This window comes from Euprymna scolopes, chromosome 31 (genome assembly GCF_053919585.1).
Source record: "Euprymna scolopes isolate OS-2025 chromosome 31, ASM5391958v1, whole genome shotgun sequence".
Taxonomy (NCBI): domain Eukaryota; kingdom Metazoa; phylum Mollusca; class Cephalopoda; order Sepiida; family Sepiolidae; genus Euprymna; species Euprymna scolopes.
Genome location: NC_136512.1, coordinates 67,581,723 through 67,602,513, shown reverse-complemented (window position 1 = coordinate 67,602,513; position 20,791 = coordinate 67,581,723). Strand labels below are relative to the sequence as shown.

Sequence of the window (20,791 nt, the reverse complement as noted above, 5' to 3'; positions counted from 1 at the left end):
CTACGAATTGTATTATTATGATGACTGAACTTATGCATTCAGGACCTGAAAGTTTCATCCACCTGTTGCAGATATTGATAATGTTAAACTCTAAGAAAACAATCCCTGTCATGGACGTGCATCAGAAGCAGAGATGCGTCATTGAATTCATGGCAAAAGTGCATTGAGAATGGTGATGACTATCTAGAAAAATAAATTCTGGAGCACAAAGTCTTTCCTTTTTAATGGTACCACTGCCGTCTTTTTAGCTCTTCAACTTTTTGTGTTAAAAAATAGAAGGCTTTACTTTTGGAATGAGCCTTGTATATTATTAAATTATTTCAATAATCAAATCATAAAAAAATATTTTGTACAAAAAAAAATAATACTTAATTCTGATTATTACTTAGCTGAACATGAATCCTGAATTTATTTTCACATGGATTCATGGTGAAAATTTATAAATTGATTTTACTGCCCATGTTGTCAACCAGAATTTGTTTAAAATTAGTATTGTTTCATTAAATTAAATCATATATATAAAGTTGGTCTCTTTATCAGTTCTTTGTTCATTTCTTTTTGTAGATATTGTTGCAGTATGTTAAGAATAAAATGTAATTCGATTTCATTATTTCCAGATAATACTTTGTCCAGGACAGAATTATTTTTTAAAATTTTTTAGTTTTATAAAAATGAAAGATGTTTTATGTAACTCTGTATTTATCCATACAGAGTTACTTTTGTTTAATTAAAAAAAAAAAAAAGAAAGTTTTAAATACAGCAAAGCAAAACAAATTGCAAAGTAAATACGCTATTAGGCAACATCAGACTGGGACAGCTAGTCTAATATATAAAAGTTAAAATGTGTTTGTATGTGTTGCAAAAACTTTCGACAGACACGTCAGAACCTGATCAGACCGGTATCATTTTCAAGCTCGATCCTTCGGACAACAAATATCGAAAAATTGGCTAAAAACATTAATTCCTCCACCCTCAACTGGGCAGTTTTCTACAAGGAGGGTTCGGTTTTTTGCGTCGCCATTTTTGCAAGTCATCATTTCGGTTGGATTAACTATGCTTAATTTCAACGTTCACAACTTCCGGTTGGCCGATAGGGACATCAGCTAAGATGTCAGGTTTTTTTTACTTTTTTTTTTCTCCTCCACATTAGTTTGAGCCTGCCTACCTACTAACAATTTTTTTTAACACCTCTACCTACTGTTGTTTTTATTTCATCCCTCCCCCCCCCCACCGGAAGGTTCCTTACTACACCACCTACACACACCCAGGCAATGCTCCCTACCCAAGCTACTGTTATTTTGATCTCCCCCCCCCCAGCCCGGGGTCCTTTACTACACCATCTAAACACTTGGGCAATGCTGTCCCCCCTCCCCGCTAGTAACCTAATAAAGGTTGATTTTGTTGTTAAATAACCAAACCGAACCAACCTTGTAAGATGGGTTATCAAATTTCATTTTTTTTTTTTTTTTTGATAAAAAAAAACAATTAATGAAATTAGCATTTCTGCAACTTTTCTTTCACAGTGAACAATGATAGTTCATTTTTACTACTGAATCATCTGCATGAATTGTTTATTAAAAATTTGGATATTTTAATGTCTTAAGGTACCTCTCAAAGCTACATACTTTCACTAGTCTTGGATCAATCCATCTGAGATAGTGAAATGTAAATTCCTATGAATCAGCATGGTGAAACTTTGTTGATTGGCTTTCATTCTGCTGTTGAGCATCATTCATTCATTTTGTATGAATCAGATGATTATTGTGGACATTCATCTTACCTGATGTCTTTCCAGTTAGAATTCTTTCTAGAAAGTTATCGGGTACTTACGGGAGAGACCATGTGAAGGTTGTCAACATCCCTAAATGAACGTGTTTCTGTGCAAATGAACTGGATTTGAACTTGGATCACATAGGTTGTCAGTCCATGTCATTAACCACTTAGTCACCGACATCTGCCTATTGATGATCTGTATTGTTCATATGATTCTTGTTGTTTCCAGTTGGAATTATTTCTAGAAAGATATTAGGTATTCACAGGAGGGACCATGTATAGGTTATCAACCTCTCCAAGTGAAAGTGTTCTATGGAACTAAGTAAATTCAAACTTGGCACGCTTTGTTCATCAGTTCGCGTCGTTAACCACTTATAAAACCGTCACCTCCATGATGATGCAGTAATAATTGACATTTCTGAAGACCACCATAATTAGCAATTGTTGCTAAATAATTTTCTTTTTTTTTCTGATTTTAAGAATCATTGATGTCTCTAATTTTGCAAAATTAGTCCATTTATCACACGGACTGAGTTTAAAAAGCCTAATTCATATTCAAAGTAAAATTTCATTTTCCTTACCTTTTTTACATGCGTATGCAATTGACATACTAAGGTTAACTAATTTGCATATTTCTTTTCAAAAGAACATCTCATTAATTCATCACTTGTTCTTATAGTTTTCTAATTCAATGGTTTTATTATTATACATAGTTTTGTTTTTGCATATTTTTAATGTCGTGAATAGATAATTAACGTTTTAGATGGAAAAAGTTTGTTCACCCAAATTTTAATCAAAATTATAAAGTTGCACCATTTATTATACTGCCTGAATTTCAAACGCTCAATTTATATTCAAAATTGAACTTCACCTTCTTTACCTAACCCTAGCCCTATTAAACTGATACTGTGGAACTGACTGAATTCGAACTTTAGACACTTTGATCATCAGTTTGTGTCATTAACCACTTGGCCACGATCACCTCCATAATGATGAAGTAGATGTAAAACAGTTGAAGTTCAGTTCTGAGGAAACGGCCAAGAAGACATGGGAAGAAGTAATAAGGATGGATTTTAGAGAAGGAAAAATTAAGACCTGACCAGAGATAGGTTAGTTTAAAAGTCAATTTTTAAAAGCTGTACACCATATGCTAGCATTTAAAACCAATGTTAAACCGAATATGATGATGATGCATTAATCATTAAAATTTCTTAGCACCACCACATTCTGTAATCATTGATTTTTTTTTTTTTTTTTTTTCTAATTTAATTAAGGAATTCACTTTCCTTTTAGTGCTCACATTCCATGAACAATGTTTCTGAAGAAGAATCTATCCATATAACATTTATAGTTCGCTAGTTTTTGACCATAGTGTTATTTTTTTTAGCTCTTTACATCAGGTGGTTTCATGTCTTGTCTTGAGCGATTTCCATTTAAAAAAAACATTAATATCTCTACTACTAATTGGGCCGTTTATTACACTCACTAAATTTCAAACGCCCAATTCATATTCAAAATAGAACTTCATCTTCCTCATCTAACCCTATGAAAATTGGTGCTATAAAACTGACTGGAGTCAAACTTGGCGCACTCAGGTTGCCAATCCGTGTCGTTATCCACTTAACTATCGTCTCTTATCTGAGATTAATGTTTGGATTATAAGCTTTAAAGCGCAATCAACATTTTTTTTTTCTTTAGAGATTAAAAATCAAAGCCCATTGTATATTAAGGTAGCAAATCACGATTGCTCATTGATCTTTTTTTTTTTTTTTTTGTCATGTCGACCAGACATGGGTCACCTTTGTTCACATATGAATCCAATTAATTGTAAGTAAAATTATTACAGGTTATGGACCCCTTGTATTGACTTAGAACATAATTTATATATGATTGCAACTTCTTGTCAGACGAGTGCCACTCCCTCAGTCATCAAACGTCCATGTACTTGAAGATGACTTTTCAGTCCTGCCAGTGATTTGCACACCCTCCAGCAGACATGACATTGATGATGGTATTTGGTTTGGATGAAACCAACAGCAATGGAACTTGTATCATTGTGCATTTTCATGTGATTAACAAGATCTGCCCTGGATAACAGAGCCTGGTCGCACACCTCACTGATCCATAGGTCTCCATGATTGGATGGCAAGGTTTTGTGCTTCCTACATGCTCTCTTGAGCTTCACTCGGTCTATCTTGGCTGCCTTGGTGTTCTGCGCCCCTATATATCTGTGCCCTCCACTGCCTGCAATCAGACACTAGGGACTCCCAACTGTCAACATGAACATGAAAGCTCACCAAACTCTCCTTGGTGCTATCACGAAAACGTGTGTGTGTGTGTGTGTGTGTGTATATATATATATATAAGTGATTGTATTTAAATTCTGAAAAAACAACATATAGACACATATATTCAAATTAAGAATTTATTGTTTGACAAAAGGAATATATAGAAGGGGTTATGTTGATTTCCTTAATCCATGGATTTTCAATAAAGGCTCATATCATCAGAGGAAATGAAATGCGGTTAGCAAAATGTTCATTCACCACTCAAAAAACTATTTTCAATATTTGTGCTGAAAAGCAAAAGAAGTTTTTTGAGTGGTGAATGATAATTATATGGAAATAATTATAGGAAAAGGAATTTGATTATATACGCACACACACAAAGAGTCACCACTTATCAAGGTCGAAAGGTCACTTGAAAATAAGGGTTAATGAATGTACGGTGGTCACTGAGACAACGGCATAGTGATTGTTAATGGTGAAAATTAGGTAACATTTGATTATTTACGGGGATGGCTCAACAAGGACTTGTCTATACATTGAACTTGAAGAGGACCATATTGTAGTCTGCTGGAAAGCAGACCAACGGAACAGTTCCACACATGAGTACTTCTAGAAAAGAAGCTTTGTTCATGGAATTTGCATCTTGATTTAAACACAGATAGTGGGAGTGCTTTTTGTGAAAGCCTGGTGCAGGAGGAGGGAATCATATAGCAACCACTTGAATATTATCGGTTATTTAATCACAGAACATAAAACTTGACTAACAAGGGAATATCAGTTGAAGTGGTCATAACTTCTGTAGAATCTCAAGTGGTCTGCTTTCTCAGTAAGAGCTCATTGTCATAGTCTTAATTCAGTGCTTGATTTCGACACTGGCCACAATGTCAATCATGCGGTCGCAGTCACTGCATTTTTTTGGAATATGATTTGAGAATAATTGTCAGAAATATAGATATATACTTAGCTCTATCTCACTGAATGTTGAGCTACCAGTGTTTATAGTTGCTAATTGATCTTTTTATTTAATTCAATGACTTTTCTAATGTGTGTGTGTCTGTCTGTCTCTGACTCCTTAGCCGTAATGAAAGTGGCTCATCTAAGAGAAGGAAAACTCTGACAAAAACATCAAATTCTCTGATGATGATCCCCATAACCGGACTGTTCCTATTTACAATGCCTCCCCACAGGACAGAGTTAGACACCAGGGTCGTTTTTTAATGTGGAAAAAAGGAAAAAAAATTAAAATTGTCTCAGTCGTGAAGGATTTCTCCTCCACTGACAAAGCACAAGAAATTGAAGTGCAGCATCTGAAGAACAGATACTACACTTTAATCTTGTCCTGATAACCGGACTGTTACTGTCATTATTTCAGAGTTAACGGGGCACATAGGGTTTCTGAACTGTGTAAAAGCAACCTATCTAAAAAAAAAAAAAAAAATCCGCTTTAAAGAAAGTCACGCACAGGTACCTTTTCAGAGTTTCCATTTTCTTTCTCTGTATTCTATCCTTAATACTCGAGAGCACAAAATTTGAAAAATCTCTGAAGAGTGGTCACACCCGAAATTAAGTAAACATATATATATATACATTGGGGGTGAGGTGCAAGTTCCCCAAAGATGAATTTCTTCTGCCAGCGACAAAGATAAACTCCAATATTTTTTTTTTTTTATGTGTGTGAATCTGCTCTATGCAAAGCCATAAAACACTCCATTTTATATCTTGTAGAAAACAATTCTCTGGGAAGTACTCGGAACGAACGGAAGATCTTGTTCTCATCTCGAAATAAGTGTCCGATTCTTTGAATAGCTTTTTGTTTGTTTTTACATAATCAAAAAATAATTCGGCTCTTGTTAGTTTTTTTCTTTTCTTTAAATATGGTAAAAGGCTGAAAAATATGATCATTGCTTGTTAGGTATAAAAATAACATTTTCTTTTGATAGGTTTTCATTTCTAAGACCGTGTTCTAACTCTACCTGTTCTACTGGATTTTATTTTGATTTGCTCTTTTTTTTTCTTTTTTTTTTTTTTTTTTTTTTTTTTTTTTTTAAAGCAATAACCTAGTTGAAATATTTGTTTGTGGTAGCTTAGATTACAACTAGGAACAGACAGTAAAAGTGAAAATATTTCTTTTTTACCCCAAAATAATGATTACAAAAAGCATTAAAATTTTCTGATGTTAATGAAATTTTCAGTGTAAACGAATGTTAATGTAAAGTATTTAGTGTTATCTTAAAAAAAAATATTTTTCAGGTCACTTGAATTATTTTATCCCCACCCCTCATTTTAAGGATAATACATGTCTTATAACCGTAGTTGAAATTCTGTGACCACCTTTACAAATAGATAAGACCGTGAAGGTCCAATAATAATAATAAAGGCAGCTAGTTTTTAAATCTCTCAATACATTTGATAAAGTAATGTAGTTTACTTGAAGCATTGTGTGTGATATATACAGAGAGGAGTACCATAAGCGTTGTGGTTTACATGTTGAAAGAAGAATGAGAAGGCTTGGAAGTAATGAAATATATATTAGCAGAAAATACAGAAACGTATATTGGTTGAGTAGGACTCCATCTTCAGAATCTGTAGGGGTGCTAAAATCAAAGTTTGTTTTAGTTCTTGTCGAGAATTCTCCCTATATTAAAAAAATTCTCCCTATATTAAAAAACAAAAATAAATCTACATGATGCAAGTACTCATGACGAAACAAAAACATTCTGAAAATGACGTAAATTGATCAAAGAGTTTTATTTTGAAACAAGAAAATCAAATTTTATGAGTATCTAAAAAGTGATCGTCTCACCGTCATTTTGCAAAAAAAAAAATTCAAGAAACAAATGGAAATAACTCATAAAATAATTCATACTAGATTTATGTTGTAATGTTTACAAATTCTCATTAATCGCTTTAAAATGATTTTCTTTATAAAAATAAAACTACTTAATCAATTTATGTGATTTTTTTTTTTTTAAATATATTTTCTTTCCGTCAGAGGTACGTACATCATACAGATTTTTCTTTATTTTTGTTTTTTAACTACAGGGGGAATTCTGGAAAATAAATATTTCTCTCTTTATAAATGCTTTTCTATATATAATTTTAGAACTTTTATGTGTTATCTTGTATGTATTGATGAGGGTTTTATGCTTGATATATTGATGAGGGTTTGAAACTTGGTGTGATCACGTGTTGCTTTGACATCATTTGAGAAAACTGAAACAATTTCAACTATTTTATTTTAATAACAAGTTTTTGATGTCTATAACAAATTTTTTTAAATCTTATTAATAACAAAAAACAGATTATTGTCATGCAAAGTCTCCTTACACTTGCTATGAGCCTGTTTGACTAAAATCAAACACCATAGAAAAAATGTATGCAAAACAGAATATTCCCAAAAAGATTTCTTATTTACTATTAAAATTTATTGAAAGTAAAAAAAAAAAATAAATAAAAAATAAAAAAAAAATAAAATCTTTTGGGAATATTCTATATTGGATTTTTTTTTTATTATTTTTTTTTTGCTTTGTTTTTTTTTATTATGATGTTTGATTTTTAGGGGGATCTTTGCTTGATGATAACTAAAAAAACAAAAGTTTTATAGTTTTCCTTCATCTTTATAATTTAAATATTCTGTTCATAGTAAATAAAAAAAAAAAATAATTGAAAATGTACTTATGAAATTTATATTTAGTTGAAACATGCACATGTGATCTTGTCTTGTAGTTTGATTGGCCCTTTTTACTTTAGGGTGGCAAATTGTCATATAAAGAAAGATAATTCATCTTGATTTATTTTAAAATACTGAAACCCATTTTATTCAAAATAATGTACATGACTCAAATAGGAATTAACCAATAATTTTTTCCATAAAACTTGATAATACTTTTTTTTTTTTTTTTAATTTGAAGCCGAATGGGGGTAAATAATGCATGAAAAATATGTTAAATATTGGGAAAATTTGTAGATTAACACTCTCAGCTGAATCACTTTTCCCCATCCCACAAAAAAATGAAATTCTACTTAGGCAAAAAAAAAAAAAAAAAAAAAAAAATTATTTGAATATTTAGAATGGGGGATCAGTTTCATATAAACATTTAATGTATAATGATCCTCCATTTCTGAACTATTCTAGCTTTTTAGGAAAGTTAACCCTTTTTTTACTGAAATCGAGTAACAAGCTTCTAAAATCTCACATTGCCTAAAAAAAACTTTTGTCAAAATCAATTGTTGAAAAAAAAAATAAAGCTAAATTATTTCCTTGATATGATTATTTGTCACCCCAAAGTAAAAATGGATCGTTTTGTTAATAGAAAAATCAGTCAGGATTATCAATGTTCTCTTTTTCTAATAAGATTAAGGCTCTTAGGTCTAATCCAGTTCTACGGCACCTGAAAATGTGATCAGCCTGATTTTTATCTGTTTCTCTTATCTTCCCACCAATTTCAGATACTAACCCAACTGCGAGAATACTGATGGGGAGGAGAATAATCGTTTTGGAACCCCTGCTCCGAGTATCATTTACCCATATCGTTACTCCCCATCTAGGTCCACCAGGCATCATAATAGTGATAAGAGTGACTGCTAAGCTGCATGGATTAGGGTAAGGGTTTTTTACCCAGACTTATGGGACCTTCACGGCTAAAATGGCTTGCACAATCTTTTCGGTATTTTCTGCCTTGTATATTTCCTTTCTCATTTCAAGAATTTATGGTCTCAGAATAAAAAAGGAATTTTTTTTTTTTTTTTTTTTTTTTAGTAAATATCTGGGCTTTAAACACTGCTCTTTCTTGGCCTTGCTACTCTCTTTATTGTTTATTTGTTCTACCTACCCGGCATTGTCCGGAAGTCTGTTTACTTCTATTTTGTATCGCTTTTTTCTTTTTTTTTTCCTTTTTCTTCATTTGCATAAATACGTGGCACAGTGGTTAGAGTACTTGGAAAAATCAATTCAGAAGTTACATTCTTCTGAAAGTTTGATTCTCAACATGGGCGAACAAAAAGTACAATTGCAAATTACCTCTATCCAATCATGGCTGATGGAACGAGAGCATGCTACCCCCACAAAGTAAATAAAGGGTTCCGTTTGAAATTCCGTCCAAATCCTCAAGTTAGACAAACATTCTAGAGTTTGACAAGATACGCCTGAAAAAGGTCAGAGGTTACATTGACCAAAATATTGTGAAAATGACACAAGATGAGAACAGTAGTTCAAAGAATCCAAATAATACGAATAACCAATCCTCATCTCAAAAATTCCAAAACTTTTTTCAGACGATTGATCTCATCTTGAGTGTTGTTCACCAAATGTTTCTGCTGCTGTAACTTTTGCAAGGGTGCATGGCATAACAGATAAAATACTTGGTAAAATTTGGTTGTAACTTCCCTTCTTTTGGAAGTTGAAGGTTCAGTCTGCAGTGCAGGCGATACTCAAAATACTATTGAGAATTACTTAAAAGTTCTATCCAGTCATGGCTAATGCAATAAGAGCATGCTACCGCCATGGATTAAATATAGTATTTTGTTTGAAATTCCATGCAGATTCCAAAGTTCGGTAGAAAGGTTCACAAGTTCAACAAGATATACCTGAAGAAGGTTACATTGGTTGAAAATATCGAAAAATAACACTCATGATGAGAATAGTAGTCCAAAATGATACAATTTAAATTGATAATCTTGTAGGATGGTTAACACTTGAGAAATAGAAAAATAAAATTTCAATAAATAAATTTCACCAAACCCATTACAAATTTAATTTTCTACCGACATGTATAATTTTACATTATGGAAACTGATTCAGAGATTTATTATCTCTGAATTTATTGTTAAATTGACTTATTGAAGCATAAATACAATGTCTGCCTCTGACTCAGTTATCGATCTCATTTTTTAATTTTTGTACTTGCCTGAGTCGATTTAAAAATAACAAATTAATAGATAAATTTTACAATTGGGTTCCGCATACAGGGCAGTAAAAATATCAAATTTAATGCATTTGGTGAAAGTTGTAAATTTTTTGTTTGTTTTTCTCAATTTCTCAATGAATAACAATACGGCAAGATTACACTCTAATTTATAAAGTATAAGTTATTAGTCCCAAGTGCCAAAGCAGTATTGGTCCTGGATATGACCTTAAACTATATCCAGTGGTGAGGCTCCAGCTTGCGGGCTTTGGAGCCACCCTTTAATTGCCATTGCTCTCAGATCCATTCTGACCCGGAGTGGTAGTACCTGTTAGGGTTCCAACTATGGGTTAAATAGAAATATATTCTATTAAAAAAATTTTCTTCCAAATCTTTGGATTCGGCATCAAATAACCTGAAAAGGGTTGATATTCCGTAAAACAACCAACCAACCAAAATAGTAAGCAAGGTAACAAAAAGAAGGGGCCTAATTATGTGACAAATGCTGGGAAGGGGAACTAGCCACATCTTTTTTTTTTTTTTTTTTTTTTTTTTTTTTTTTTGCAATGAGAGAAAGGGATAAGAGTAAATACTAATTAGATATTTGCTTGCTCTCTTTGAACTTTTATCTCTCCTTTTATTTTTTGGGGAGGGGTTGGGGGGTGTAAATAGGATTTTTAAAAAGTTTGTTTTATACTATAGGCTATTGAATCTTTTATTTAAATAATCAATTGGTATAAATAAATAACCAATTAGTTTTAAAAGAATGTGTAAATCACGTAATAAGAAATACACACCTACAGACGAAAAATAGTAACAATTTTATCTCTATATAAAATTAGGTATGTTTTTATTATCACAAGGAAGTCTGCGCTTATCAAGGCTCGAAGATAAGGTTTAATAAGTATCTGGTGATAAAACACTATGACAACGGAAATTGAGTAGAATTTGATTATTTTAAGAGGACGGCTCAACAAGAACTCGTATACATTGGAATTGAAAACAATTGTAGTCAACTGGGAAGCAGTCTTGCGGTATTAGATTTCCACAGACAGTTCTAAGAAAGAAACTTTATTCATAAAATTTGTATTTAGGCACGTATTGAGGATAAGGAAAAATTGTTGGCAGTTGTAGCTAGCCAAGTGATTGTTGTGAATGTTTTACAGGAGTGGGAGGGGGCATAGATTGACGCTCAGTCAAGCACTTGCCATGAAAATAATAGAGCAAAGATGGACTCTAAATGTCTCATCTGTATATTTTGATCCTGTATGTCCGGCATGAACAAAGACATAACACTGTTTTGAATTGCATCTTTGGCAGTTTAAACCATCCCATCATTTTAAAAAGGGGTGAAGAGTGATAACGTTCATATGAGCATAAAATTGTCTTAGTATATTATATCTACAAGTTCTCTCTACTCCAACCATTCCAGTCCTAGCTCTGAAATACCAATTCATTGACAGGGAGACTTTCACTGGTTTTTACCCTATTTTGTGGGTCCTCTAGGAACTGGAATGCCTTGAAAACAAATGATAAAAGGTGGCTACAAAAAGAATGTCTAAAAGAGAGCTAGACAGGAAGATTGAAAATAAAATACTTTAAACCCAGCATTAGATGGCTATGAAGCAAACACTTTTGATAAAACCCAAATTCTTCCTTAATGGAAGATCAAAACAAGTGATAAAAACCCTAGGTACATTTTGATCTTAGCCCAACTGAAAAGAAAGGGTATTTTGTTTTGAGTTTCAAAATCGGTATATCAGTAATATCGAATACATTTTAAAAAATTACTTTTTTTTTTCTTTTTTTTATGCGTTGCATCTTGGGTAATCGCATGACCCTTATAGAAAAAAGTAATTGTGATAACATATGTACACAGACATAAAATTGCCTTGGCATTTTATTATATGGATTTTTAAACAAAACATTGTCTATCTTTAACATCGAAATAACATAATATAACAGTTTAATTAAGTTTCTCAAACTTGATGATTTTATGTGAAATTTATTTTTGTTTTTTGTTCACATGTACGAGCGATACCCCCCCTATTTTTTTGTTTATTTATTTTTTTTTTCGTCTTTTTTACCATTTTTTTTTTTTTTCAGCAGATTATTATCGAATGGATACTCATCTACCAAATTATAAAAAAAAAAAATCATTTGAATATTTGTAGGGGTGCTCAGTTTCTAGTGAAATTAAATTTAACAAAAAAAAAACAAACGTCTCAAACTGGAAAGTTTAAAAACGAAATAAGAGTCGCTCTGTAGAAAAAAGGACATAAAATGTAATTGAAATTAACAATTAAATTCATTCAAAATTTGTGAACGATTTTCAGCTTTAGCAATTTTTATTTTATTTTTTTATTTAAACAGGTTGGCAAAAAATACTTAGTACTTTTCCAAAACATCATGTTTTCTGTTAGAATGATGTCACTTTTTTTAAATACACTTTTTTTATTTGTCTTAATACTCGTAAAGTTTCACACCCTCATTTACCTAAGTTTGCATATTTAAAAGTAATTTGATGTTCAAAATTTAAGCCATAACATTTTCAAAAGCCAATAATTATGAACCACTAATTGTAAATATGAGTGCACAACGCACTTTAAAACAAACTTCCTTAATCCTACCTCTAACCCTACATATGAGTGGCAAGCCTCCTCCTAAAATCTTTTATAGCCCTAAAAATAATGCTAAGTCCGAGTGGCAAGCTCCCATTAAACAAAATTCCTCTGTATGCTACATTTAAGCCTCTAAAAGAAAACAAAAAGAAAACAAACAAAAAATAGACCCTTGCTTAAAAAGGCACACGATTTATCTCTCATAAAAATAAATTGGTTAACTGTCCTTAAATGTTAGAATGGCCTCAACATGGTGAATTATTTTACATTAAATTTATTAAACTAACCCCCCATTTTAAATTCTGAAAAGGTTTTTTTGTTTCTGTCAAGTCTTCAGGATGTTCCTGCATAATTTCTCTTAGCCCTAACCCAAAGTCAATGGCAAGCCCCCCCCCCATCCTCCCATAATTGCACAAAATACGCATAATCGTCTTAAAAAAAACAAAGAATTTATCTCCTATAGAAAAAAATGGTTAACTGCCCTAAAACGTTAGAATGGCCCAAAATGAATCATTTTACATTAAATTATGAAATAATTTTTATCTTTCATTTAAGTTTTTCAGGGTGATCATACGTAATTTCCTAAAAATGTAGAACCATATTTTGGAGACGTAGTCAGATGGGGTTGGGGGGGGGGGAACGGACGGTGTTAATCTACAATACCTAAGAAATATTGCAATATATTCATTTTTAAATAGTCTTAGATTTAGATTTCAGCTTCTTGTACATAAAATGCATTACAATTCAACTTTGAGTTTTCTAACTTTTCTTTAAATGGATACATGGCATTTTTAAGGAATTGCAGCATATTTATGTGCATTTACTGTAGGTTATTTAAAAACTATTAATTTCTTGATTTTCAGCGGCATATTCTGATTCCTTAAAAATACACTTATATGGCAAATTGCATTACTTAATCTTGTATTAACAAAGATAAAGCATTTTTACTAAAATAGTGTAAAAATGTGACAAAATGCATATGGTCTTAAAGAGGGGGAAAATATCCACACATGCAAAGCACAAAAATCGTCATAACTTCCTTATTTTTAATCGAATTTTAAAAATTTAAAGATTCTTTCTTAGCCCATGAAGCTCTTTCTATGTATGCCATTATTGAGGTATTTTAAGCCATTTAAATTTTTTCATGTGTATTGCCAAGTTAAGAATGGTAGCAGGTGGAGGGGGGGGGCCCTGCCTTGTGTTGATGACATTTGCTAGTTGGGCACAGTGGAAACCTGATCATGACTTGGACCAGATTGGGATAACTTTGGAAGATCGAGGTGAGCTGCTATTCACTGACAAACGCAGCTTCAACAGAAAAACTAAGATATGGACGTTAGCATGTAGAATGCAGTGGTCTCTCTCTCTCTCTCTCTCTCAAAATCTAAACCATAATTTTATTCAATTTTTTTACACACACGCTCACTCACTCACTATCTGTCTGTTTTCTTTTGTTTTTCTTGTTTTATTTTATTTTTAATACTTGTGAGCCAGTTAACCCCCCCCCCCTTAGGATTCTCCACTGTGTGAGAGATACCAATATGGCTAGAGAAGATGAAATAAAAGAAATCCATGGCACCCAACGTTGGTGTTGGCGATCACTGTTGAACGGGGTAACACGTGGTTATCACATTCCTAGGAAGAATCAATTCCATATTACAGATTTTAACCTAGTAGGCTTTGTTATGTAACAGAAAATATTTTGCTCTGAAAAAACAGCTGGACCAAGGCTACCGGTGCCAGTTGGATTGTAAATAGTATAAAGTACATATTGGTGTTGGGACGATTAGATATTTGAATCGGAAAAATTTGTGACCATTTTCCAATGCAAAAAAAAAAAATTTTTTTTGTTTTTTTTTTAACTTATTTTTTCTATTACTAATCTAGTACTAATGATGGATATTTATTGATTTTAAATTGCCAATAAAACTAAAATCTATAGATCACAGCATAAATATATTTTTTGCATTTGCGAATGAACACATTACATGTATTTTTTATTTATTTATTTATTTTTTTTTGGTAAAAAAAAAAAACCCTTTATAGCTGAATATTTAGACGTTTTTAAAAAATCAGAATCGTTAATTGTATGTGAATCAGAAATTTTAAATAGAATCGATAATTGTATCGGAATCAAGAAAAATATTGGACTCCTCATCACTATTTGCATATAAATTTTTTCTTATTAAAATGCCAGTTACGAGAGGCTGATGTGATCAAATGTTTCTTTAGATTTAAGCATCTTTATTGATACAGTATTGGAATGAACAGCTTTCTAAGAGAAATCGATAAAAGGACATCTTGAGTTTTAATGTTTGATTTTTAGCAAAGTCAATTGAGGAAATAAAGTTGGAATTGATAAATTGACAAAAGATATTTTACAGATTTCAAAAATGCAAATAATCTTAGGAATTGATTAAGTAGGTGTTTCCTTTTCTTTTGGTATTTTCTACCAATTTTTTCTTTTTCCTGTTTTTTCTATTTTTCCCTTTCTATTTTTTAAATGTTTTTGACTTGATTGAGATTATATAGTACTAGCAAAAGTACTCGTCGTTGACTGGGTTCAAAAACAGCCTACAGAAAATGGACTCTGATTTATGGAAGTATGATAGGTTATGAAAAGGAAGGGTTGTAAATTTGGGTTGAATTTGGGGGTATCAAAACCAAAGCAAAATATGATGAAAGTAAAAATAAAGTAGATAAACCCCATAATTTATTATACCATACCTGTTCACACTGAAACACTTATCACAATATTCTGTGGATCTATATTAAAAAACTTGTTAAACTTTGTGACATATTTCCATTCTATGGAGGTCAGGTGCGAATGAACACTCCATAATTTTATTATACCATATTTCTTCAAACTGAAACATAATTATCAAAGTATAAACTGAAACATAATTATCAAAGTATAATAAGATAGATATGAAAAGTCTTTATTAAAGTTTGTGCCTATTTCCATTCTATGGAGGCCAGGCGCGAACACAGACCTCACAATTTTATTATACCATCCCTATTTAAGGTAAAACATACTTATCAAAGTATTTTTATTTACATCTATATCAAAAACACTTGTAAACGTTTTTTTTTTTTAATTTTTTATTTCCATACTTTGTGGACCAGGTGCGAACGCAGACCCCACAATTTTAATGAACCATCGTTTTGCCAGATCGAACATACCCATTCCTGTGTCTCGATACATCTATCATATGTAATCAGTTTTTTAAAATAGTCAACCATATAGGAGCCTATTCGTGACCAGACACACACAGACATTCAGCTTTATATTATAGATTTGTCATATTTGGTGATGGGACCGGTACTTTTGATTAATTATATATCTATTATATAACTACTGAGCACTAATATTTATAATGAAATTGAGATTGCTTCGTGTGTATTGTTCACATTGAGATAATCGTAATAATTATTTTTATATAAGAAATCATTTTTAAAACCAAATTTGATATTAAGACTTTTTTTTTTTTTTTCAATAAATGGAAATCATAAAAGCCAAATATTTGGGTTGACTCCAATCTTCCTCGGTGAGTTTTAGACTTTTTTTTTTTTTTTTAGCTAGTAATAGCCGATCTTTCCTGGTGTCAAAGTAAATCCTGACCAAATATTCAAAATAACGTAATATTCAAAGCCCAAATAAGATCCCCCTCAACACAACTATACACTAGTTAGTATGAGGAATGGTGCATCTTCTCCTTGTGATGTTACCTCAAGTAGCAGCACTCAGCTGGATAATCTGCCAGACTAGATGAATTCTTGTTCTGGAAAAAATGTGTTTGATATGGTTGGGGGGGGGGGCATTCATTTAGACACTATGAATATGAGGTACCTATTGACTAAAAAATTTTAAAAAATTCTTTTAAGACTCTATGACTGAACAAAGCATGAACTTTTACCATTTTTGGTCTATAGTTGCTTCAAGGTGTCTAAATAAATGTTGAAAAGAAAAGAAAAAAGAATTACAATATTAGACCCCCCCCCCTCCATATTGGTGCAGATGTGAAAAATTCCAATCACATAGAAGGCTTTATTTCTGAGAAAAAACTTTTCAGACGAACTGCTAAGTGATAATCAAACAGCAAACTGTGGTAAATTATTCCATGCATATCCCACCATACAGAAGAATTTTCCAGGCCTCTGGCTACTTCTGGGATTCTAAGCTGGCTGTCCACCAACAACCTGCTGACATTTTCAATTGATATTATCATAAAAAAAATGTCCATTTTTCATCGCCAATAATGACTATTAAGAAACAAACATTTGAGATTCACAAGAACGTGTTCATGCACAGGGGTTAATATGCTGTTTGCGATTGTCTGCAGAAACATCATGCAGAACATTTCATTTTTTTTTTTTCTTTTTTTTTTTTTTTTTTATAGAAATCGCTCCAGTCAAGGTAACTTTATTTTCTTATCTCAAAAAGATATATTGCTACTTGGAATGTAAGAGGCTACTATTTGGGATTGTGTCTTATAGTGGGGTGTTGAGCACTGAGATATCTGTTCACATTACATTTAAACTTCTACGTGGAAGCAGGAAACAAGGAGGGAATTCCAAAGTCTAGCAGTCTAAGGGAAGAAACTATTAGAGTAGAAGGCTTTCTAGCATCTAGGGATCCCAACAGGGATGGGGTGGGATTTTGCTGCTTGTCAGTGTAAGGAGCTAAAAAGAAATACTTCATGGTTAAAAACTAGCTAAGTTTTGTATGGATAGATTCTGATCCAGAAAGCAGCAATTCTTTCTTCTTGTCAGAAATATCACTCATAGAATGTGAGGACTAAAGGACAAAATAAGGAAAACGATAGTTACGAGACTGCTGAAAGTAAACCCAAGGTTGATTTTCTACTCTTTTGGGGGCGGGGGAATGGTGATGTGGGCTCACAATGAAAGTCTGTGCATTATTTCTGAACTGAAAACAATTGCTTTTGTATCAAACAGGAATGTGATTGGCCAATAGCAAAAAATCTGAAATTGAAATCAATAGCTCCCCACCATTTTTCCCAACCTAGGCGGTCAGTGTGCTCAATTATAATTGCCTAAAAAAAAAATTTTAAAAAGTGTAAAATGTCATTTTGGATGGAGGTAGGAAGATTTAACAGAGGGTTTTAATTGAAAGAAAAAAAAAACAAAAAAAACATATATATATATATTGTTTTTAAAATATAATTATCCACTGACACGTGTTTCATCGTCTACGACTCATCAGAGTGGCTGAATCTAGCAAGATTCGAAATTGGGACCCCATGGAAAGACGCTAAACCTCTACAACTATTCCATCTCGCACGACTACTGGATATCACGATTTTTTTTTAATGTAGATGTTATTTCTTTGTTTTTGTTCACGATACTTTTTGAATGAATTCAATTATTTATACATAAGTGCATTTTTACCTAAATGCGAGTTGGGAATAATTTTCTCTTTGACCAATTTGGTACCCAAAAATGGGGAGCGGCATATATATTGTTTTTAAAATATAATTATCCACTGACACACACACACACACACACATATATATATATATATATATATATATATAATTATGTGTGTGTGTTATCAAAGAATAAGTCTTTAACAAAGCAAAATTTATCAAGAAAAGCTCAACACTATCAAGGGAAGCCAAAACAATAATCTATATATATAAAAGCGAAAATGTTAGTTTGTGTGTGTGCGTTTTCGTGTATGTCTGCAAAAGGGTTTTTCCTCGGCCTTCTCGGTGGAGTCTCTCCTTAAAACTTTTTATATCATGTCTAAATGATAATATCTATGACTTAACAATGGGGATCGCCTGTCTATTTAATTTACCCGACTTTGAAAAGTTAAATATTCCACATTTTTCGATCACTGCCTGTGGATTCGGCTTTTTCGTATAATAAAACAAAAAAAAAAAATGCCCTGCAGTAAATAAAATATTGCCTCACAGTGAAAGTTGACCTCATTAAGTCATCAAGTACGGGCACCTGCCAATTCTTAATACTTAAATTCAGACATCTTTTCGTTACTACTTGTTGCTGGCCCAGTGGTTAGGTCGCACGTTTTTTTCACACTTTATTTTCCAACTTTGCCTCAAGGCTTCGGGTTTGATCCTTCCTACTTACCTACCAAAACTTTTTTTCAACCCCCCCCCCCAACACAAACATCCGGGCAACAATTCTTTTGTTTTGACTTACCCAAAAACACACCTCCAAACACTTGGGCAACGCCGGGTACCCCCCACTAGTATTAAATAAAAGATGAGGAATAAAAGTTGCATATAACTTTATATCATCAAAACAATGAGGAAAAGTTGAGGGAAAATTTAAGAAAAAACTTTTAGGCCATAGTATTTTGAGACTTAATGCTTCTCATCAGAAGAGAAAGGGCAAAATTATGCAAGTGGCCTAAAGAGGTTTTTTTCTTAAAATTTCTCTTTAACTCTTCCTTATTGTTCTGATAATCTAATAAAGTTATATATAAATTTTATTCCTCATCTTTCATTTATTATATATATTGCAAGACCAATTTTATATTCCTTTAAGCTGCATTGAACTTCTTTTCCAACCGGATTATTTCTCACTCTGAAATTACTTTTCCATTTGGATTTTTTTTTTTTTTTTCACTCTACAATGCACTTGCGCGTGCCACTGATTTTTAAATTCTGACTATTTAGTTGTTTTTTTTTTTTTTTTTTTTTTTTTAAATTTCCTTTACTTTTCGGATTTACCATCAGGTGAGTCTTCATGCATGCTGGAACTTTTTCTCCTGGTTTTTTCTTTTTTTCTTCCCACCCACCCCAGTTTTCTCCATATTTTCACATGTTTTTAACTGACATGAACAACCGTCATAAATTGCTGTTTCATTTAATGCCTTAACCAGCAAATTCTATAATAATATAACATTATCTGCTATAATAATAATTTGCTAATTTCTTTCTTTCCTCTGATGAGAAGAATAGCAAGACGAGCATTCTTTGAAACTCTACGGAATAAGGATTTTTATAAAATTGTTTTTGGAGTATTCTGTCAAACAATAAATTTAATTGTAAATTTTAATTTTTTTTCTTTCCCTTATATATATACTAAAAGTGTTTGCAGATATTTTAAAAGGAGACAGGAAGGCATTCATTGATGAAACTAGTCTTCTGCATCTCTTACCTGGATTTGGCTTTCAGTCATCAAATTTTATTCATTCAATAGATCATGTCCAATCCTCTCATAATATTCTTCATCATTCAATTGACAAGCCATCCATCTCAGAAATCCTTATCCTCAAGTAGCTTTTGGCTTTGATAAATGGTAACATTTTTTTAAAAATCAATCTTTTTTTTTTTTTTTTTTTTTTTTTTTTTTTTTTTTTTTTAAATGGCACAAAACAACCAAACTCAACCACTCGGGTGACATAAAGATTTTCAGAAAGATGAAAAAGAAAAGGCGAAGCAATCTCATTTTGGGTGGGAATAGTGGGATTTAGGAGAGAGTTTTAATTTAAGATACCTTTTTTCTTTTTTTTTCTTTTTTTTTTTTTTTTCGTCCTTATAGTGAAAGTATTTACATGTTTTAAAGGAGAAAGGAATACATTCATTGATGAAACGAGTCTTCTACCTTCCTTACCCTAATTAAAGTGTGTTAAAATGAATATTTTTCAAAGAGAGAGGAAAGTGGGAGGGGGTGAAGTTAAACAAAACGTTACTGAGAAAGAAAGGGTGGGAAAAAAAATTAAAAAATAAAGCAAGCGAGTCAAAAAACAGAAAGAAAAAAAAAATACCTACAAAAATATGTACAACCATTCGGTTGAGGAGGAGGGAGGGTACCAGGAACCGGAAGTTTTACTCAAAGATTTTTTTTTATTTTTTAAATTGACTTCTCTCCCTTCACCTCCATAAAAACTTTTTCTCAACTAAGTAAAAGTAATTAACTTACTGATTGGAAGAAAATTATTAAACCCATTCTTATCACTGAAGAATAGAGGTTAAATTGATTCTAACCTGAAGTCAAGGAATAAAAATGAAAAAGTTCTTTTATTTAATGTCGGTACTGAGTGACTGTTTCCAGTCTGTTCAGTAAATTGCAATCATAAACATTTGGGTCAATATAGATTCCTTCTTCTGGAAGTACCAAATTGAGAAAACTATACATTAGAATTGGATTTATTTAGTAGACATTTTGCCTGTTTAAAAACTGGCAAATATGCCAAATTGATGATGGAATA

The 20,791-nt window shown here is 32.0% G+C and overlaps 1 protein-coding gene across 3 annotated transcripts in view; it reads left to right on the top strand.

Moving 5' to 3' along the window:
* The window catches only part of LOC145255792 (fasciculation and elongation protein zeta-2-like), a 157,748-nt gene that overhangs the window by 35,226 nt on the left and 101,731 nt on the right, over window positions 1-20,791 (top strand). Inside the window, exon 2 of one of the 3 annotated variants that reach the window (XM_080114477.1) lies at window positions 8,511-8,664. The exons of the other annotated variants lie outside the window; for them this stretch is intronic. Within the exon in view, the coding sequence (XP_079970603.1) occupies window positions 8,537-8,664 (128 nt within the window). The 5' untranslated portion in view covers window positions 8,511-8,536. The remainder of the gene's footprint in view (window positions 1-8,510; window positions 8,665-20,791) is intronic. 3 annotated transcript variants of the gene reach the window in all.